This window comes from Littorina saxatilis, linkage group LG9, assembly GCF_037325665.1.
Source record: "Littorina saxatilis isolate snail1 linkage group LG9, US_GU_Lsax_2.0, whole genome shotgun sequence".
Taxonomy (NCBI): Eukaryota; Metazoa; Mollusca; class Gastropoda; order Littorinimorpha; family Littorinidae; genus Littorina; species Littorina saxatilis.
Window position 1 is genome coordinate 57918703 of NC_090253.1, and position 23959 is coordinate 57942661.

General features: G+C 41.5%; 1 protein-coding gene across 1 annotated transcript in view; it reads left to right on the forward strand.

Annotated features, from left to right (window-relative positions):
- Positions 1 to 1605: 1605 nt before the first annotated feature.
- Positions 1606 to 23959, forward strand: part of LOC138976987 (uncharacterized) — a 42387-nt gene continuing 20033 nt past the window's right edge. Inside the window, exons 1-6 of the mRNA XM_070349878.1 lie at positions 1606 to 1660; positions 4866 to 5207; positions 10094 to 10612; positions 13817 to 14842; positions 17553 to 17678; positions 19568 to 19813. Of these exons, the coding sequence (XP_070205979.1) occupies positions 4983 to 5207; positions 10094 to 10612; positions 13817 to 14842; positions 17553 to 17678; positions 19568 to 19813 (2142 nt within the window). The 5' untranslated portion in view covers positions 1606 to 1660; positions 4866 to 4982. The remainder of the gene's footprint in view (positions 1661 to 4865; positions 5208 to 10093; positions 10613 to 13816; positions 14843 to 17552; positions 17679 to 19567; positions 19814 to 23959) is intronic.

The window sequence follows — 23959 nt, forward strand, 5'->3', positions numbered from 1 at the left end:
TAGTATATAGGAATTAAAGGTTATGTTTTGTCAATGGAACGTTTGATCATACACAAGTTGTTGTTGTTGTTTTGTTTTGTTTTGCTTTGTTTTGTTTTGTTTTTGTTGTTGTTATAAAGTTGTTGTTTGTTGTTGTTTACATGTCATTTTTCTCCTTTCAACTAGCTCTATAATATACTTGTCTGTCTGTCTGTCTGTCTGTCTGTCTGACTGTCTGTGCACTCTCTCTCTCTCTCTCTCTCTCTCTCTCTCTCTCTCTCTCTCTCTCTCTCTCTCTCTCTCTCTCTCTGTCGCAAGCTAATCTGTTCGTGCGTTTGTTGGTCTTTCTTTTTATATTTAGTCAAGTTTTGACTAAATATTTTAACGTAGAGGGGGGAATCGAGACGAGGGTCGTGGTGTATGTGTGTGTGTGTGTGTGTGTGTGTGTGTGTGTGTGTGTGTGTGTCTGTCTGTCTGTCTGTCTGTGTGTGTAGAGCGATTCAGACCAAACTACTGGACCGATCTTTATGAAATTTGACATGAGAGTTCCTGGGTATGAAATCCCCATACGTTTTTTTTCATTTTTTCAATAAATGTCTTTGATGACGTCATATCCGGCTTTTCGTGAAAGTTGAGGCGGCACTGTCACGCTCTCATTTTTCAACCAAATTGGTTGAAATTTTGGTCAAGTAATCTTCGACGAAGGCCGGGGTTTGGTATTGCATTTCAGCTTGGTGGCTTAAAAACTAATGAGTGAGTTTGGACATTAAAAATCTGAAAATTGTAAAAAAACAAAATTTGTTATAAAACGATCCAAATTTACGTACATCTTATTCTTTATCATTTTCTGATTCCAAAAATATATAAATATGTTATATTTGGATTAAAAACAAGCTCTGAAAATTAAATATATAAAAATTATTATCAAAATTAAATTGTCCAAATCAATTTAAAAACACTTTCATCTTATTCCTTGTCGGTTCCTGATTCCAAAAACATATAGATATGATATGTTTGGATTAAAAACGCTCAGAAAGTTAAAACAAAGAGAGGTACAGAAAAGCGTGCTATCCTTCTTAGCGCAACTACTACCCCGCTCTTCTTGTCAATTTCACTGCCTTTGCCATGAGCGGTGGCCTGACGATGCTACGAGTAAAATGGCATTGCGTTCAGTTTCATTCTGTGAGTTCGACAGCTACTTGACTAAATATTGTATTTTCGCCTTACGCGACTTGTCTTTCTTTCTTTCTTTCTTACCGTGCTTTCAGAAGAAACTTGTGGAGAAGAAACGGGTTTGAAATGCCGATCGATTATTAAAATTAATATGGTTTGATCAAATCAGTTCAGTTTTCCGTCGCTTTTACGACGTGGCAGATGCAGCTGGGTAACCTTTTAACCTGTACACCGGACGTTTACAGGTGAGACTGCGAATACTAAAATCGCATGAATTATTTTCAAATAAGAAGTCAAACGGAGTCAGACATGATACTTACAACTGGCAGTAGTACAGTTATTCGTAGGCAAAATAAATTTAAGGATGCGGCATGCACCGACTTTACTCAGTGCCGGTGGAGCCTGTCACACTGTGGGGTCACATAACATACCGTGTCCTCATTCAACACACCTGACACAAAGGTCAAGGCTGAACGTACACCCAATCCTACTGCACCGACCACGAAAGGTGAGATATGTAGGTAACACACATTGCGTTCATACTTACACACATGAGTGCTGCAAAAGTCTACGGTCATGATACTATCAGATCATGTTAAAACTTAAAGCTAAACCTGCCCCGGCTTTGATTTGGTTTATAACACGGAAGTGCCTGAATCATAATTATATAATTATACAAGCTCTCCGATCGCTGGCTTGACTAAGTGGCTTTCGTGTAAGTGTAGGCTACTTCGCCGTAATCACTCAGTGCTTCACTTTTTAGTAGTATACGGGTAGACATTGGACAATGGCCGAACACTCCCATCGAATAGTTTAGTTGGATTTAAAAACATAATATACGAGATCATACTAAAAGATTCCCGTATGCCTAATTTATGAGCAGCCTGGTATTGCGCAATTTTAGCACAAATCTTTAACCATAATTAATCTGTCGAAGACGCAAACGTTTCAGTTAGCCACGCTTTAGTGCTAACAAAGACTGAGATTGTTGTGTGTCAGCCAATCAACCAATCAATTGGTCAACCGATTGATCATAATATTGACATTTGTTTGTTTGTTGGTTTGCTTAACGCCCAGCCGACCACGAAGGGCCATATCAGGGCGGTGCTGCTTTGACATATAACGTGCGCCACACACAAGACAGAAGTCGCAGCACAGGCTTCATGTCTCACCCAGTCACATTATTCTGACACCGGACCAACCAGTCCTAGCACTAACCCCATAATGTAAGACGCCAGGCGGAGCAGCCACTAGATTGCCAATTTTAAAGTCTTAGGTATGACCCGGCCGGGGTTCGAACCCACGACCTCCCGATCACGGGGCGGACAATATTGACATGCAATCACTAGCTCAAGCAAGCAATTAGCATTCCTTCAATCATTCAATGACAATCAGTAAAGTATAGCGGGCGCTGTACAAACTTAATTGCTATTTTACACTGTGCATGTGCACAAAAGTTGATCATCCAAAATGACCAGAACCGGATAAAACTAGATTATGTTGTATTGTCTTTTCTGGTGTTTGTCTGGAAAGTTAGTGAGCACGGTTGTACTCAAAATCATGTTTTCAAAGATTCTTCTTTTTTATATTTAGTCAAGTTTTGACTAAATATTTTAACATCGAGGGGGAATCGAAACGAGGGTCGTGGTGTATGTGCGTGTGTCTGTCTGTCTGTCTGTCTGTGTGTGTGTGTGTGTAGAGCGATTCAGACTAAACTACTGGACCGATCTTTATGAAATTTGACATGAGAGTTCCTGGGTATGAAATCCCCGAATATTTTTTTCATTTTTTTGATAAATGTCTTTGATGACGTCATATCCGGCTTTTCGTGAAAGTTGAGGCGGCACTGTCACGCCCTCATTTTTCAACCAAATTGGTCAAGTAATCTTCGACGAAGCCCGGGGTTCGGTATTGCATTTCAGCTTGGTGGCTTAAAAATTAATTAATGACTTTGGTCATTAAAAATCTGAAAATTGTAAAAAAAAAAAAAAAATTTATAAAACGATCCAAATTTACGTTTATCTTATTCTCCATCATTTGCTGATTCCAAAAACATATAAATATGTTATATTCGGATTAAAAACAAGCTCTGAAAATTAAATATATAAAAATTATTATCAATTTTTTTTTTTCGAAATCAATTTAAAAACACTTTCATCTTATTCCTTGTCGGTTCCTGATTCCAAAAATATATAGATATGATATGTTTGGATTAAAAACACGCTCAGAAAGTTAAAACAAAGAGAGGTACAGAAAAGCGTGAGTGCTCACTATGCAGCATAGCGTAACCACTACCCCGCTCTTCTTGTCAATTTCACTGCCTATGCCGTGAGCGATGGACCACGAGTATACGGTCTTGCTGCGTTGCATTGCGTTCAGTTTCATTCTGTGAGTTCGACAGCGACTTGACTAAATATTGTATTTTCGCCTTACGCGACTTGTTTTTTTCTAACTTCATCTTCACCAATAAACCATGTTATTTGTGTTGACAATCGTCATGCGAGGCATATAAGCGGAACTGTGCCAACAGTTTTTAAAGATTAAAGTAAAAGTTCGTCTGTCTTACAATTTTAAACCCGCAACAACAACAACAACAACATCAACACCACCACCACCACCACCACAACAAACAACAACAACAACAACAATAATGAACAAGTCGCGTAAGGCGAAAATACAATATTTAGTCAAGTAGCTGTCGAACTCACAGAATGAAACTGAACGCAACGCAACGCAGCAAGACCGTATACTCGTAGCATCGTCACTCCACCGCCCGTGGCAAAGGCAGTGCACGTGGAATTGACAAGAAGAGCGGGGTATTCGTTGCGCTGAGAAGGATAGCACGCTTTTCTGTACCTCTCTTCGTTTTAACTTTCTGAGCGTGTTTTTAATCCAAACATATCATATCTATATATTTTTGGAATCAGGAACCGACAAGGAATAAGATGAAAGTGTTTTTAAATTGATTTCGAAAAAAAAAATTTGATAATAATTTTTATATATTTAATTTTTAGAGCTTGTTTTTAATCCGAATATAACATATTGATATGTTTTTGGAATCAGCAAATGATGGCGAATAAGATAAACGTAAATTTGGATCGTTTTATAAATTTTTATTTTTTTTTACAATTTTCAGATTTTTAATGACCAAAGTCATAAATTAATTTTTAAGCCACCAAGCTGAAATGCAATACCGAACCCCGGGCTTCGTCGAAGAGTACTTGACCAAAATTTCAACCAATTTGGTTGAAAAATGAGGGCGTGACAGTGCCGCCTCAACTTTCACGAAAAGCCGGATATGACGTCATCAAAGACATTTATCAAAAAAATGAAAAAAACGTTCGGGGATTTCATACCCAGGAACTCTCATGTCAAATTTCATAAAGATCGGTCCAGTAGTTTAGTCTGAATCGCTCTACACACACACACACACGCACACACACACACACATACACCACGACCCTCGTTTCGATTCCCCCTCGATGTTAAAATATTTAGTCAAAACTTGACTAAATATAAAAAGGAAATTAATAAAATGATTGATTAATTTGATTGATGGATGGATAAATGAATTGACTGATGGAAGGATCGATTGATTGATTGAAGTAGAAATATGTACTGCCCAGGCTTTTTGCGGGATTGGATTTTTTTTTATTATCCTTCAATCTTGCACAATCACTTACGCTTAACTCATCCAGTTTGTGCACTTTCAGAAAATGTTCACCACTGAGATTCTGAAACAGCAGCTTTAGCACCAGCATCACCCAAAACCAGTTTAAAGTCCTCAACGCGACAAGCAGGTCAAGTTGAGAGGAACAACGAGAACGATCATGGAGTTGGCGTCAGAGATTCGAGACGAGTTTCTCACGTGCAACATCTGCCTGGAAGGTTACAAGCAGCCCAAGCAGCTTCCGTGTCTGCACACATTCTGCAGAGACTGTCTGTCTCGCTACATCGCACAGACTGTAGGGCAGAGTGGCGTTCTCTCTGTACCTTGCCCTTTATGTCGACGTGTGGCGGTCCCCCGTGACCCTGACCCCAGAACAATTTGTGAGGTGAGTAGCTCTCAAGGTTTCAAGGTTTCAAGGTTTTATTTCGGCTTTAGGCCCATAGGGCATCAAAGCAAACAAAACAAGAAATTCCTTCGAGGTAGGAAAAACACCCCCGTTGGTCAAAGGGAAATAGCCATTCTCACTGCCACCAACTGAGAAGGTTATTTCCCTTTGACCATTAATATGTCACTCTATAAGTCCTTGTAGAATCTTAATCCACCAATAACTCCATAACCGTGTGTTTGACTGGTCCCAATTGTTGTAAGGACCGTCTCAGGAATGTATAGAACCTGTTCACCAAGTTTGGTGACGATCGGTCCATTCTTGAGATCTATATGCGAACACAAACACACAAACACACAAACACATCGACCGAAACCTATACACACCCCTATACCGGGGGTGTAAATACACAATTAAGTCACAGGCACAATGAGAGTGCACGCAGGCACAGCAAACAGTGTGTTTAATTAAACACCAAAAGAAAAACATAACACACTAACAAAAAGAAACCACATCTTCATCAACTAGAGCTCTACCTCACAAAATTAAGAGAAAAAACAAACTAAACAAAAAACCAAACAGACAAAACCAACAGAGTAAGAACCACAACAAAACACAACGAAACACGTAGATACCAAATTGTCTTACCCATGTATGTATGATGCTATGCGCCAGTGATGTATGAATGCTATTTATTTTGTTTTTATCACACAGCAAGCTGCTTTCCTCGTGTATTTTTTATGTTCCTTCATGTATTGTACACTTGGCAATAAATTATCTATCTATCTATCTATCTATCTATCTATCTATCCAGCGAAAATAACTCATAATAACACTAACAAACTTAGCCAACTTAACCAACTTATATTTTGATTTTACATTCATTAAAGCATTATATTTTATAACATTTGCATGGTGTTGACAATAATTTCCACTATACTTCTTTCGTTCTTTCACGACACTCTCATATTGACAATTAAAAAAAGTGGAATTCATCTCCTATCTCACCACTTCCACACAGTTTACACACTCTTTCGTCCCTAGGGATATTAAAAAAACGTTCCTGGTGAATAGGTAACTTATGATTACTTAACCTAAATTTTAATAATTTTTCTCTCAGGGACCCAGTCAAACACATCAAATATTTTTCTAAGCAAAACTCATTCTTATACAAACAGTAATTATAACAAACGCTATTGCTGGCAGATTCACTTTTCCAGCATTGCAAATATTGGTCTCGCAGTCTTTGTTTTACAAGGCTCTTGAAGACATTTACTGTAAACGGCTGGACAAACCACAAATCTGAAAACCCTAACTGGTTTAATAATGAAAAAAACATGAAACAGCCAAGGCAGCTTTATATGTGAACTCTGAAATAAATTCAAATATAACTTTAACATCAGACAAGAAATCTTTGAAGTACCATTTTTCAGATCAAGCATCAACCGATACCAATACATCAATAATCTACACTGGGCTTCTAACTTAATTGGATACTGTCCTAACTCTCCAAAAACCATACACGATGGGGTAGACTTATTCACTCTTAAAATCATTTTTAAATAGTGCAACTGAAATTTTGATACTATGTCAAGTTTTTCATGTCCCCAAACCTCACAGCCATATAATAATATTGGACATACACACTTTTCAAATAACTCTAACTGCATATCCATTGGTGAATTTAACTTACGACACTTTCTCAATAGTGCAAGCATTGCCCTATTTGCCAAAATACATTGTCTTTGTTGTGCTTTCTGAAATTTATTATTATAATTAAACAATATACCAAGGTAAACATAATCCCATACGACACCCACTTCATTTCCACATAACACAAAACTGGGTAAACTTCGTGCTTTACCTCGGGAAAAAATCACCACTTTTGTTTTGTCAACATTTATATTAAGGCCCCAAACATCGCAATAAACACTCAAAACATCAAGAGCTTTTTGCATCGCATTTGGGGTTTCTGCAAGAATTACAGTATCATCAGCATATAACAACAAAAATAAATACATATATTGAATTACATTTTCCATACCCACTTCCTGGGCTACTTTAAAAGGCAACTGTAAACTAATCTGGTTGATGCTAAAAAAATGTTTTAAATCATTTAGGAACAGAGAAAAAAGAATCGGGGATAAATTTTCGCCTTGACGAAGACCAACATTTGACAAGAAAAACGGTGAAAATTCACCAGCACATTTTACGCATGACTTTGCCTTTGCATACATGTCACGTATCACGTCCAATACTTTTCCATTCACATTCATTTGCAATAATTTTTCCCATAATAACCCATATTGAATGCTATCGAAAGCCTTACGGTAGTCTATAAATGCACAATATAACTTCTTCCTATGTTGCAAAAATAATATCAATAAGACAGTGCAAAGCGAACATGTGATCAAGCGTGGAGTGACCTTTTCTAAAACCGGCCTGCTCATTTCCTAACAGGTCATTTTCCTCCATAAACAAATTTATTCTTCTATTTATCACGCTTGTAAACAATTTGCCAAAACAACTAAGCACAGTTATACCTCGATAGTTATCAGGATCAACAGCACCCTTTCCCTTATAAATAGGGCTGATATAACCTACTGCCCATGATGTTGGTATCTTTCCTGACTGCAACACGACGTTAAACAAGCGGGTTATAACACACAATAGCTTGGGTGAGGCAAATTTCAAAAATTCATTTATTATACTATCATACCCACTTGCTTTAATATTCTTTAGTTTACCCATACAACTCAACACCTCTTCTTGGGATATATCAGCATTCAAAAACTCGTTTACTGGTGAAGCAACATCATACCCAGGTATACTTAGCAAGTTTTCCTCTGGTAAATTACTCAACTTCTCAAAATGCTTAACAAATACCTCATGGGTAACAGCATTTACAGTTTCCCTTTTCTGTTCGTCGCTCCCATTTATCAATTTCCAATAACTATGGGGATCTGTAGACTGCATACCTTTTATCTTTCTCTGCAACTTTTTTTTATATACATATCATAACTTCTATTTAAAACTCTTTTATATGACTTATGTGTTACTTTTCTTTTTTCTTTACAATTACCACCATTAAAATATCTCACATTTCTTTTCACATGCCTATACTTAGCTCGTTCCTGTTTACATTCGCCATTAAACCATGGATATTTTTTGCTTGTTGTACCAGACACTTTCTGCTTCCATTTCTTTTTTTCCAGTTTTTTTCAACATATCTAATTTACATGCAGCATCCAACATCAGATTACATACATTTTTTGTCAAGTCATCAACATCAGTTTGCAAAACACAATCCATATTTGTTGCCAATTCATTCAAGCGCGTATCAACTGCCATAATTTGTTCATCATCAATACATTGCACAAAATTCTGTTCTTCACCAACTTTTCATCTTGATTTTACAACATCAGCAGAAAAACAATCATCCTTAACTTTACTTTTTTATCTTCAGCATTTATACCATCAACACGGCCTACAGAAAGACTAAAGTGCACAGGGCAATGTACATCAGACATACGTTCATCCAAATCACCAACGCTAAGACTATCAATAAGGCCAAAAAAAAATAGGTGTGGTTACGGTAACATAGCCCCAAAGGTAGGCAATCACTTTTTTTTTTTTTTTTACTTTTTTTTCTAATGTGTACAAATTAAACCTACTTGACAGGGAAATAAGTGTGCGACACGGGCGCTTTCGCTTTCATTGCGTTTTTTGCACTCGTTTTTTTTTTTTTTTTGACAAATGTAATAAAAAGTTATAGGATCGGCCCCTAAAAATAGGGTAGGTCGGGTTACCGTAACCACACCTATTTTTTTTTAGGCCTAAGTGAAAATACAGAGTCAACTTTGTGTGCAGACTCTCTTCGGTGTCCGAACCACCCCCCGTGTATACTACATTGGGTGTGCACGTTAAAGATCCCACGATTGACAAAAGGGTCTTTCCTGGCAAAATTGCTTAGGCACAGTTAATAATTGTCTACCATACCCGTGTGACTTGGAATAAGGCCGTGAAAGGTAAATATGCGCCGACATGGCTGCAATCTACTGGCCGTATAAAATTTCATCTCACACGGCATCACTGCAGAGCGCCTAGAACTGTACCCACGGAATATGCGCGATATAAGCCTCATTGATTGATTGATTGATTGAAAATACACTTGGGGAGGCAATTACATAGTCAACTAGGCTAGCATTCTTACATGTTAACTTGCCTACTCCTTCATCAGCACCCATCCTACCATTCACAACCAACAGACCTTGGCTTTTACAAAAATCAATCAGGGAATGACCAAGGTTATTTATTACTTTATCCATTGAACTTCTAATTTGTCTTATTCCATACATTCTAATGATATCCATAGACCAAACATTATCAATCATTTCGTCCATCTGGCAATCCTACATGTACACAAAATCGAATTAGCTGGCAAGATTATTTGTTCTGTATTATGTAGAAGTTGTCTGTCAGTGTCTACATCGCACAGACTGTAGGGCAGAGTGGCGTTCTCTCTGTTCCTGGCCCTTTATGTTGACGTGTGGCGGTGCCCCGTGACCCTGACCCCAAAACTCATCGTGAGGTGAGTGACTCTAGTGATGACCGTGTAGATTATTTGTATTAGGTAAGGTAGGAGCTGTCTGTTTTGCTGCACGTTCAGTTTGCGGAACAGAAAGGGATTCTCTGCGCCCTGGCTGCCCGTTACGTTGACGTACGGCTGTATTCCGCGACCGTTTCTCAAGAACATTAAATTTTTATGAGGTGAGTCGCCGTTGAGATTAAGATTAAAACGCTGTTCGTATGGCCTATTTGCATTCAAATTTCAGCCAACTTGAGCGCTTTTTGTCGGAACTAAGTTGGTTAAAAATCGCTTTCAGTGGGCGGACCAGTTCCCAGACAACTTTTTCGTGGCCAGTCTACGGGAGACCGTGGAGGCTCGCAAGAAAAGTCAAAGCAGAGGAGATGATGACGAGCAAGACCCCAACACAAGCACCAACAGCACTAGCTCCACAACCTACTTCATGGGAGAAGCCACCTCGTGCAGCAAGCATCTCACCCACCGCATGACCCACTACTGCCTGACCCAGAAAACCGGCGTCTGCGAGCTCTGCCTCTCGGACCCACAGCATCAAGCGTGCCCTCCAACTTCGCACATCGACTCCGAAGCGGCTCGGCTGAACGCCACAAAGCTGATGAACGACTTCCGCCAGCAGATGGAGGACGTGAAGAAGGACGTGGAGGACGTCAAGCGGACCTTCAGCAGGAAGCCTCGTCGCGTCCACATACGGAAAGAGGAGGTGGAGATCGCCGTCGGGGAGTACTTTTCCGACCTGCGGGCACGCTGCGCCAAGTTTCTGCTGGCCAAAGAGCGAGAGATGATCGACAACCTGACCAAGGTGATTGATACTTTGATTTTTATCGATTGATGCATATAAATATATTGGTTTTTGCCGATGCTGCTGCCAATTAGTGTTATAATTTGCGTCAAGTTTCTGCCAGCCAAAGAGCGAGAGATGATCGACAACCTGTCGAAGGTGATGGATATTTTGATTATTATCGATTGATGCATATTGGGTTTTTGCCGATGCTGCTGCCAAATAATTGGTAGCAGTGTTGGAATTAGCACCAAGTTTCTGCTAGTTAAAGAGCGAAACTCCCTGTCGAAGGTGACTGATATTTTGATTATAATCTATTGGTGCATATTGGGTTTTGCCGATGCTGCTGCCAAATAATTGGTAGCAGTGTTGGAATTTGCGTTAAGTTGCCACTCACCAAAGACCGAGAGATGTTTGACACGCTGTCGAAGATGATTGATGTATAGTATTGACTGTTATTGATATACATTATTGACTGTTATTGATGTCTTCGACTCGTCGGCATTATACTTGTCTCGTCTAAATATCGGACCCTATTGCTACGCTGAAAACACAATAGCTGTTAATATAGCTATTCTGATAGACACGTGGGGGAATTCGGGGGCTGTGATTGGATGGTCTCACACATCCGTATTCCAATCATCAAACGATAACGCTACGGAAGTTGGCAATTTTTTGCCGATATCCAAACGATATCGGCAATAACAAAGACGCATGGTTCCGGTTTACCCATCTGTACCACACGATGTTTCAGGACTAAGCTAACAGCACTGATACGGCTGACAATGTTATTCTACTCAGAAATGTATTTCAGCTTTACAAATGACGATAACATACCTTTTTCTGCTAATTTCCCGGTGAAACAGGGCTAAACCAATTATTTCCTGTCCCTAAACACCACAAAATGACCTAAGTCAAAAGATGTAGTTCGAACATGGGGGTGACAAATATTTCATGGAACAGCCGTTTCTGTGTCAATGTGTAGGCCTACCTGTGTGAGTTCAGTTGCTACTAGTGAGACACACTTTCGCATTCGGCTTTTCTTTATCTCGTAACTCCACACTGAATACCCCACTTCCCCTCTAAAGTATTGATGATCGACCCTAGGTACTAACATTCATGAAGTCGTTTAAAAAAGAGTGTTTAAACTGAGGTTGAAAAATTCGCTTCATGACGAGACAAGCCGTAATGCCGACGAGTCGAAGACGAGTCGCATTATGCTTGTTCGAGTCTAAATATCGGACCCTATTGCTACGCTAAAAACTCACTAGCGGTTGTATTGCTTTTCTGACCTTGCTTTGTTCAAATTGTTGTTCCAAACTGGCAAAATGACAATGTTTGCGTCGATGAGTTGATCTCAGGTTTTGTAGCAGACGAGTTTCCGTCTCATTCAAGGGACGTAACCACACAAATCGAATGCAGTTGGAGTTTTTCTTCGAAAGTCAGAAAGCGTGTAGCGGTGTGGCTGCGCGAAAATGATGCGCGTAAGGAATTCGTCTGCTATTGAACCTGAGCCAACGCATCGACACAATAACTGTCATTTTGTAAGTTTGGAACAACAAATCAAGGTCAGAACAGCTATATAATCGCTATTGTGTTTTCAGCGTAGCAATAGGGTCCGCTATTTAGACTCGAACAAGTATAATGCGACTCGTCTTCGACTCGTCGCATTATACTTGTCTCGTCTAAATATCGGACCCTATTGCTACGCTGAAAACACAATAGCTGTTAATAGTATTGACTGTTATTGATGTATAGTATTGATTGTTATTGATGTATAGTATTGACTGTTATTGATGTATAGTCGTAATCCAATGAGGCAGAGCGCTATTTCAAGATCGAAGAAACAAAGGCACGTGCATGTCGTACGCATTTAGAGCGCTTGTGTTCCTTTATTTCTCATGCCGATTAATATTAACAGCTATTGTGCTTTCAGCGTAGCAATAGGGTCCGATATTTAGACGAGACAAGTATAATGCCGACGAGTCGAAGACGAGTCGCATTATACTTGTTCGAGTCTAAATATCGGACCCTATTGCTACGCTGAAAATACAATAGCGATTATATAGCTGTTCTGACCTTGATTTGTTGTTCCAAACTTACAAAATGACAGTTTTTGCGTCTATGCGTTGATCTCAGGTTTTGATAGCAGACGGCGTTTCTTATGCGCATTAGTTTTGCGCAGGCGCCAAACTGACTTTGCACAAAAAAACCTCGATTTGACAACACAGATGTTAAACAGCTTTTTATTAGTTCATTCGTATACAACAAAAAGAAGTTTGAATTTTTAAATTTTGAACAAGACTACTTATGAAGAAGACCAAAACACAACATCAACGGAAAACTAGAAACAACTGAAGAACTAGGATGCAACAAGGGGAGGAGAAGAGAACAGCTAATCCGTACAACGGCATTCATACTTGTCTCGTCATGAAGCGAATTTTTCAACCTCAGTTATAAACGACCACATGAATGTTAGTACCGTGGGTTGTACATCAATACTTCAGAGGGGAAGTGGGGCATTTAGTGTGGAGTTACGAGATAAGAAAAGCCGAATGCGAAAGTTTGTGTCAGTCGGCACACAAAAACGGCTGTTCCGTTTTACTCCCCTGTTTGTACTACATCTTTCGACTTTGGGCATTTTGTGGTGTTTAGGGACAGAAAATAATTGGTTTAGTCCTGTTTCATCGGGAAGTTAGCAGAAAAGGGTATGCTATCGACATTTGTAAAGCTGAAAAACATTCCCGAGAAGAATTTCAAGTTGTCAGTGTATGCTGTTGTCGATCAGTGAAACATCGTGTGGTACAGATGGGTAAACCGGAACCATGCGTCTTTGTTATTGCCAATATGCTTTTGGATATTGGCAAAAATGGCCGACTTCCGTAGCATTATGCTTTGATGATGATGTTGAGACCATCCAATCACAGCCCCCGAATTCACCCACGTGTCCATCAGAATAGCTATATATTGATATTTTGATTTCTATGGCCGCTTATGCGTAGCAATGCGAGAACGTCACTGAGTCAGGCTCCCGCTGACCAAGGAGCGAAAGATGTCCAAGATGCATGGTTGCTATATTGATATTTTCATTGTTATTGACACGAAGTATGTCTCAATGACTTCAACATATGTACTGTATATCAGCAATACATTTTTGTATCGTACTGTCGCCGCTAGGCTGTGCATGTATCTGTATTGTAGATCATTAAAACCAACCTGTCACAGGTCACCGAAGACGAAACACAGAGAGCGGGAAGCTCGCAGAAGGAGTGCGACGCCATCCTGACGTCAGTGAACAACACGATGACGTTGTTCGACACCCTGACGCGCAGCGGGCCCTTTAACGCAATGCACGTGCTGGCTACGGCAGAGGAGCAGATCTCCAACTTCAGCAGACTCGCAGGAAAGCTGGATCAGGAGGCTCAGGCCGACACGCTCACGTTCCAGCCTCCCGAGAGAAGCCTTGAAGACCATATTTCTGCCTTGGACCTAGGAAGCGTCGTGGCAGACCTAGGCAGAGGAGAGATGCCCGTGACAGGGGATGCCCAGGGCGTGGAGAGTGAGTCGGGGGACAACCCGGTGCGAAGGCGGGAGTCTCGCCTGTCGGAACTGAGGCTGAGTGACGTCACTTCCGCTCCACCTCCCGCGGAGGATCCCGGGAGAGGCGAAGGGCATTTTCCGGATGTTGTGTCCGATTTTGAACGTTCAGAAAGTCTCCCAGACAGAGGTCTAAACGTCAGAGACAACTACCTTGGAGGTAATACGGATGATAATTTGAAAAGAGCTGAAGGCATTTCTTCCACCGTGGAAGCCCAGTGGCGACTGATCAGCGACTGGTCAAACTGGGAGCCGACAGCCCCGCCCCTGGACTATGCAGCCCCGCCTCCGTACAGTGGGCAAGGAGGAGGGACACACTACACAGGACCCTCAGCTCCGCCCATCACAGACCACGAGCCTGCTTACGACGCGGAGGACTACAGCGGCCACGACCCCTGCACAGAAGCGTACAACAGGGCTCGGCGCAAGGATATGACCTGCAAGCCTGTGGCGGTGTTCTCTGGCAACATGCGCACGGAACCGCGAAGGGGAGGGCTGTGCGGGGCAGCCACGATGAAGCAGGTCAACCGAGCTGCCTTCGTGGATCGTCACAACCACTCGCTAAAGATCGTGGACTTCCACCAGTCTCAGATTGTGGGCTACCTTCACCTTGGCAATCTGGAGCCGTGGGATGTCACTTTCATGAAGACTACGGTATGGATTGAGTTAATGTTGGTTTGTCTTTTTTGTCTGTGTCTGTCTGTTTCTGTCTGTCTTTCTTGCTGGCTGTCTGTTTCTGTCTGTCTTTCTTGCTGGCTGTCTGTTTCTCTTTCTGTCTCTCTGTTGACTGTCTGTGTGTGTTTATGTATGTTTGCGTTGTGCTCTTATCTCGAGATCTTCTCACGTCGATTAATTTTAGACACACGTATACATATATTTAGCACTAGATGATTATCCGCTTCGCCGGGTACCGGCTTCGCCGGGAAGAAGTAGAGCCGAATACCAGGCTGTGCCTGGGACCCGGCCGGCGCACGAAGGAAAGGAGATAAACGCGCAAAACACGGGAGACCTTCTAAAAGTAGTAACGTGCAGTGACCTTCTAAAAATAGTAACGTAGTAACGGGAATATGGATTGACGCCACACGGAGGAAGGGAGATAATCGCGGCTGAAAACACTGGAGAAGATAAGGAAGAGTTACTGGTAGTGGATCCAGACAACAACAACAAAAAATCGGTTCAGCGCGCTGAGAGCACGTGTTGAAATATCTCATCGACCAGGTTGTGTCCAGGGTGTACCTGAATATGATCACCAAATTTGAAACAGATCCATCGAGAACCTTGGCCGCGCATCGCGCACAGACAGACAGACAGACAGACAGACAGACAGACAGACAGACAGACAGACAGACAGACAGACACTAGTCGTATATATATAGAGAGATTATAAAGGCACAGTCCTTCCCATATAAACGATTCGACAAACTATATAAGATCCGGCCATGCTTTTAAATAGGATAAGACCCTCCCTCCAGTTGGACACATACCACCAATCAACAGTCGGGCTACTCTCTTTGTCCAGAGTGAGGTTTTTTTCTGAATAAATTCTAAAAAGACCACTAACGCCCGTTAAAAGATTCATTAGGGGCAAATTATACCAGCGCAGAGTCAGAGGCGCTGCATGCTGCGATAGGGATTATGACGAGTACTTGGCCTGTTTTCTTTTCACGCAACGTGTAGCGGGCTGGGGGACAAAAATATTACCTCAATAATCTGCAGTGCGTCGTCTGTGCCGCTGACTCTGCGCAGGTATAATTTGCCCCTTACTACCAAACAAAAGCCAAATGTCTTCTATGCACAGAAATCACCCAGGATGTTGGTTTGTTTGTTTGCTTAACGCAGCCGACCACGAAGGCCATATAAGGGAGGTGCTGCTTTGACATTATAACGTGCGCCAAACACAAGACAGAAGTCGCAGCACAGGCTTCATGTCTCACCCAGTCACATTATTCTGACACCGGACCAACCAGTCTTAGCACTAACCCCATAATGCCAGACGGCAGGCGGAGCAGCCACTAGATTGCCAATTTTAAAGTCTTAGGTATGATCCGGCCGGGGTTCGAACCCACGACCTCCCGATCACGGGGCGGACGCCTTACCACTAGGCCAACCGTGCCGGTCAGGATGTTGGTGTTTAGTATGTGTCCAAGTGGAGGGATGGTCATCCCTTGCAAACAAACCTGGTCAGATCTGAGATGGTCAGCCGAATGGGACGGGCGCTGTGGCGGGGTGGTAAGACGTCGGCCTCTTAATCGGAAGGTCGAGGGTTCGAATCCCGGCCGCGGCCGCCTGGTGGGTTAAGTGTGGAGATTTGTCCGATCTCCCAGGTCAACTTATGTGCAGACCTGATTAGTGGCTTATCCCCCTTCGTGTGTACACGCAAGCACAAGACCAAGTGCGCACGGAAAAGATCCTGTAATCCATGTCAGAGTTCGGTGGGTTATAGAAACACGAAAATACCCAGCATGCTTCCTCCGAAAGCGGCGTATGGCTGCCTTAATGGCGGGGTAAAAACGGTCATACACGTAAAATTCCACTCGTGCAAAAACACGAGTGTACGTGGGAGTTTCAGCCCACGAACGCAGAAGAAGAAGAAGATGATCAGCCGTATACCTTGGTTTATCAATCAATCAATGACGCTTATATCGCGCATATTCCGTGGGTACAGTTCTAGGCGCTCTGCAGTGATGCCGTGTGAGATGAAATTTTTATACGGCCAGTAGATTGCAGCCATTTCGGCGCATATTTACCTTTCACGGCCTATTATTCCAAGTCACACGGGTATAGGTAGACAATTATTAACTGTGCCTAAGCAATTTTGCCAGGAAAGACCCTTTTGTCAATCGTGGGATCTTTAACGTGCACACCCAATGTAGTGTACACGGGGGGAGGGTTCGGACACCGAAGAGAGTCTGCACACAAAGTTGACTCTGAAATAAATTTCCGCCGAACCTGGGATCGAACTCACGCTGACAGCGGCCAACTGAATACAAATCCAGCGCGCTACCAACTGAGCTATATCCCCGCCCCAGTTTAGGGTAACGTGACCACACAAAAATAGGGTCGGTAGGTATAGGCTTTTTTTTCACGGGGGATTGTTTGCCCCAGTATTTACATGGAAAAGCAACTCTTCCTCAAACCATTAAAACGTGATACAGTTATTTGGTCACATTTTCATCTTTGACCTTCGGTTTGTTTTCCCTCCGATTAAAGAACAACTCCCAAGAAAGGACACTTTTTTCTTCTTTTTTGTGTAGAGAAATGAAAACAAAAGTTGTTGGGGTCGGTGGGAAAAAATAGGGTCGGTCGAGTTACCCTAAAGCAGCATTTTGTTTTGTTTTGCCTAATGATCTAATTCATACTGCAGGAGGATCTAGCGGTCACGTGTCCAGGCGCGCGGTGCTTGGTGTTCATTCCCACGGGAAGACCCCGTCTAGAGATTTCAAGTCACGTGATCACTTCTGTCGGCTACTCTTGCATCGCGCATCTGAAGGTAAAGTGCTTGCATATTCACTACTATTTCACACACAAATTTAGCAAAGCCTTTGTCATCTAATTAATATGTTCGGGGCGTGGGGCGTGGTGAGTAGGGGAACAGGGGGTACTGAAAGAGAGAGAGAGAGAGAGAGAGAGAGAGAGAGAGAGAGAGAGAGAGAGAGAGAGAGAGAGAGAGAGAGAGAAAGAAAGAGAGAGAGAAAGAGTGTGTGTGTGTGTGTGTGTGTGTGTGTGTGTGTGTGTGTGTGTGTGTGTGTGTGTGTGTGTGTGTGTGTGTGTGTGTGCTGGTGACCCCCTGGGAGGGGGGGTGGTAATTTCAGCCAACTGAACATTTATGTTAGCTCCAGCTGCATTAATTTTAGCGTCATTTGATAACTGACTCGTTACCTAATAGTTGCTGCAGTGTGACCACCTCCTTCTTTATTCCCTAAGTGTTTGCATGGCTACCCCCTTCAACGTCGGAAGAAAAAGAAATAGTTACAAATCCAAGACAAAAAATCCTAACAAACAAGGTCAAACGATTACACCAAAACTAAGACAAGAAAAAAGTCGCGTAAGGCGAAATTACTACATTTAGTCAAGCTGTGGAACTCACAGAATGAAACTGAACGTAGTCCGCCGCTAGTGCAAAAGGCAGTGAAAGTGACGAGCCTGTTTGGCGCGGCAGCGGTTGCGCTGTGCTTCATAGCACGCTTTACTGTACCTCTCTTCGTTTTAAGTTTCTGAGCGTGTTTTTAATCCAAACATATCATATCTATATGTTTTTGGAATCAGGAACCGACAAGGAATAAGATGAAATTGTTTTTACATCGATTTCGGAAATTTAATTTTGATCATATTTTTCATATTTTTTTATTTTCAGAGCTTGTTTTTCATCCAAATATAACATATTTATATGTTTTTGGAATCAGAACATGATAAAGAATAAGATTAACGTAAATTTGGATCGTTTTATAAAAAAATTTTTTTTTACAATTTTCAGATTTTTAATGACCCAAGTCATAAATCAATTTTTAAGCCACCAAGCTGAAATGCAATACCGAAGTCCGGCCTTCGTCGAAGACTGCTTGGCCAAAATTTCAATCAATTTGATTGAAAAAATAATGAGGGTGTGACAGTGCCGCCTCAACTTTTACAAAAAGCCGGATATGACGTCATCAAAGACATTTATCGAAAAAAAGCAAAAAACATCCGGGGATATCATACCCAGGAACTCTCATGTCAAATTTCATAAAGATCGGTCCAGTAGTTTAGTTTGAATCGCTCAACACACACACGCACAGACACACACTCACACACACACACACACACACACACACACACACACACACACACACACACACACACACACACACACACCACGACCCTCGTCTCGATTCCCCCCTCGATGTTAAAACATTTAGTCATAACTTGACTAAATGTAAAAATGGTCCCCATGGGAGGCAATACTATTGCTGCAAATGTCAGGGCAATAGTGGTAGTTCCCCTTTTCAGAGTATAGATTTTTTTCCTAGTTCTAAGCAAAAGTCGTTAATTTACCTAATATATATTGATAATATTATGTACATATCGTTCCGAATTCACGGAATTGCCGAATTCGCGGAATCGGCAACAGTTGCCCATTTCGGGTAATCGGCAAAACGTTGCCCATCAGTTTCGCGAAATCGGCAGCGTTTTGCCGAAAATGCGTAAAGGCCTCTAATACTTGCCCATTTTACGCGAAATGGGCTGCGTTTTGCCGATTACGCGAAATGGGCAAACATGTTGCGAGTTCAGTACGATATATATATATATATATATATGCGTTTCAGTCAATGGGTAAATGATTGATTGACTTACTGCTCCCTTGGTTGCTTGCCTTATTGGTTAAACTGATTGTTTATACAGGATAAGGAGTTTGCAGTGGGAGTCTGTGCGCCGTTTGGAAACGCGGACGTACGCGTAATTAATTTGAACGGCGACATACTACGCCGGATTTTGAAGCCACAACATTTCAGATATCCAAGAACAATCTGTGCAGACGAATCGGGGGATCTGATAGTTGTATCAGACTGGACTTCCAACGCCGTTGTCATAGCAACGAGTGCAGGTGCGTTGCTTATTTGTTATTATTTATCGTGTGTGTGTGTGTGTGTGTGTGTGTGTGTGTGTGTGTGTGTGTGTGTGTGTGTGTGTGTGTGTGTGTGTGTGTGTGTGTGTGTGTGTGTGTGTGGTCTTGTGTGTAACTGGCTTATAATGTAACGCAGCGAAGATTGTTTCAATGAAAGCAAAATTATTCACTTTCATAGCCTATACAAACCCGACAGAGTTATTTCCCATTATCACCTATTCCAACAACAACAAGTCGCGCGAAGCGATATAAACACATTTAGTCAATCTGTAGGTATCAAACTAAAAGATAAACACCAAAAACCAGTCATCGCAGAGACTACATTCAGATAGTCTCGGCTAAACTTCCCCGAACACCGAGACAGGTCACGCTCTCTGCGAAGCATGCGAACATTATACTCGACCTATTGTCTTTCATTCTGAGCGCGTTTTTCAAGTAAACATAACATATCTATATATTTTCGAATTCAGGCGAAAACGAGGAATACAGTGCAATAATGTTTTAATCTGTAAGTAAAAACTTGTTTTTAATAACAACTTAAATGAGCAAACTAATTACATAGTTGTTCAGTTTCTGAGCTGAAATGCAATACCAAAGTCCGGACTGAGTCAAACATTGCTTGACCAAAATTTCAATCAATTTGGTTAAACAATGAAGGCGTGACAGTACCGCCTCAACAATCACAAAAAGCCGGATAAGACGTCATCAAAGACATTTATCGAAAAAAAATGAGAAAACAAGTCGCGTAAGGCGAAATAACAACATTTAGTAAAGCTGTCGAACTCATAGAATGAAACTGAACGCACTGCTTTTTTCACCAAGACCGCATACTCGTACTTTCGTCAGTCCACCGCTCGTGGCAAAGGCAGTGAAATCGACAAGCCAGATTTAGTGCTAGTGCGGTAGTGGTCGCCCTGAGCAGGATAACACGCTTTTCTGTATCTCTATTCTTTTTAGGTTACTGAGTTTGTTTTTAATCCAAACATATCATATCTATATGTTTTTGGAATCAGGGACCGACAAGGATTAAGATGAAATTGTTTTAAAATCGATTTTGGAAAATATAATTATTTTAACCATGATTTTCATATTTTTAATTTTCAGAGCTTGTTTGTAATCCAAATATAACATGTATTTGTTTTTGGAATCAGAAAATGACAAAGAAGAAGATGAAATTGTTTTTGGATCGTTTAATAAAAAAAATAATTTTAATTACAAGTTTCCGATTTTTAATAACCAAACTCATTCATTAGTTTTTAAGCCACCAAGCTGAAATGCAATACCAAAGTCCGGCCTTTGTCGAAGATTGCTTTGCCAAAATGTCAATCTATTTGATTGAAAAATGAGGGTGTGACAGTGCCGCCTCAACTTTTACAAAAAGCCGGATATGACGTCATCAAAGGTATTTATCGAAAAAAATGAAAAAAAACATCGGGGGATATCATTCCCAGGAACTCTCATGTCAAATTTCATAAAGATCGGTCCAGTAGTTTAGTCTGAATCGCTCTACACACACACACACACACACACACACACACACACACACACACACACACACACACACACACACACACACACACACACACACACATGTAGCACACATACACCACGACCCTCGTCTCGATTCCCCCTCTATGTTAAAACATTTAGTCAAAACTTGGCTAAATGTAAAAACCGTGTGGGGATATTATACCCAGGAATTATCATGCCAAGTTTCATGAAGATTGGTCTTGTAGTTTTGTCTGAAACGCTCTACACATACAGACATACAGACACACACACACACACACACACACACACACACACACACACACACACACACACACACACACACACACACACACACACACACACACACACACACACACACACACACCCCCACACACATACATACACCACGACCCTCGTCTCGATTCCCCGTCTATGTTAAAACATTTAGTCAAAACTTGACTAAATGTAAAAACTAAACTATTCTTATTTTAGCAATCGATTTGAAGCGAGTTGTTGACACAGGCAGTCCATTCGCATGAATCGGTTTTCGGTTTGACTGTGTTTTCTGTTCCACTGTATAGAAACTACTTCATGTACAATCTAGTTGCTTGTGGCGTATGGTAGTAGAATGAATGGCATTTCAATCAATCAATTAAGTAGAAGTGCAGTGCCTGGCACTGCATACCCCAAGCGAAGGAGCCATCATTGAGAGAGAGAGAGAGAGAGAGAGAGAGAGAGAGAGAGAGAGAGAGAGAGAGAGAGAGAGAGAGAGAGAGAGAGAGAGAGGTTCCACACCTAGAAATCTTGTCAGTTGTTGTGGTTGTTGTTGTGGCTGTTGTGTTTGTTGTTGTTGTTTTGATGACAATACTGTCCTTTTTTGTGTGTAATGTTCTTGTTGTTGTTTTGTTGTTATTGTTTCATACTTGTTTACTCTCTCTCTCTCTCTCTCTCTCTCTCTCTCTCTCTCTCTCTCTCTCTCTCTCTCTCTCTCTCTCTCTCTCTCTCTCTGTTTATGATGATATCTTTCCTCGGAAAATGCAGTGCTTTGGATGGTAAATGCATATATGTTTGGCAGAGAGAGAGAGAGAGAGAGAGAGAGAGAGGAGAGAGAGAGAGAGAGAGAGAGAGAGAGAGAGAGAGAGAGAGAGAGAGAGAGAGAGAGAGAGAGAGAGAGAGAGAGAGAGAGCGATTACAAGCAAATGACGAAGTCTCGTCCAACATCTCGTGCTACGAGATATGATGTACACCTAGATTACCTGATTACAAGTAAATAACGAAGTCTCGTCCAACATCTCGTGCTACCAGATTTCATGTACACCAAGATTACCTGATTACAAGCAAATGACGAAGTCTCGTCCAACATCTCGTGCTACGAGATTTGATGTACACCTAGATTACCTGATTACAAGTAAATAACGAAGTCTCGTCCAACATCTCGATATCTTCAGTAAGGGACAACGGACCTTTTCACAAATGTTCATAAAAATCGGTTGAGAAATGGAAAATAACGGTTTTTAATGGATTTTTGTTGTTGGTGGTTGTGGTGGTGGTGTCGTTGTAGTTGTTGTTGTTGTTGTTGTTGTTAGTGGTGGTGGTGGTGGTGGTGGTGTTGTTGGTTTTTTGTTGTTGGTGGTGGAGGTGTTGTTGTTGTTGTTGTTGTTGTTGTTGTTGTTGTCGTCGTCCATCATATCAACCAACTCACCAGGATTGCAAGTAATTCACGGTGTCTCTTACAACATCTCGTTGTTGGTGGTTGTGGTGGTTGTGGTGGTGGTGTCGTTGTAGTTGTTGTTGTTGTTGTTGTTGTTGTTGTTGTTGTTGTTGTTGTTGTTAGTGGTGGTGGTGGTGTTGTTGTTGTTTTTTTGTTGTTGGTGGTGGAGGTGGTGTTGTTGTTGTTGTTGTTGTTGTTGTTGTTGTCGTTGTCGTCGTCCATCATATCAACCAACTCACCAGGATTGCAAGTAATTCACGGTGTCTCTTACAACATCTCGTGCTACCACCAGATTTGATGGACACAAAGACTTTAGCTTGGAAATGGAATCCTCAAGTTTGACGTCATGGAAGATGTCATAACATTTTGAATTCAGCTCCTTGTGTTGAAGAGAATGATGTCATGAGTTTGACGTCATGAGTTTTGATTGTCTTCTTGACCTGGGTTTGACCTCCTTCTTTGTTATGACTTAGAAATTGGAAGCGCTTGTAACTGCCGTTGTCGATGTCGGATCAAAACGATTTATGTCTTAAAACCTTCCTGGGATCAATAACATTGCCTGTGCCAATTTTTGTTGTAGTCGAGTCAAAACTGGGAAAGTTTTAGGGGTTCTAACACACACACACACACACACACACACACACACACACACACACACACACACACACACACATCATTTGGTTGAAATCAACTCTAGTGTGGGACCAACCTAGCTTCGCTCGCTTCGCTTGGATCAATAAATCAATGACGCTTATATCGCGCATATTCCGTGGGTACAGTTCTAGGCGCTCTGCAGTGATGCCGTGTGAGATGAAATTTTATACGGCCAGTAATTGCAGCCATTTCGGCGCATATTTACCTTTCACGGCCTATTATTCCAAGTCACACGGGTATAGGTAGACAATTATTAACTGTGCCTAAGCAATTTTGCCAGGAAAGACCCTTTTGTCAATTGTGGGATCTTTAA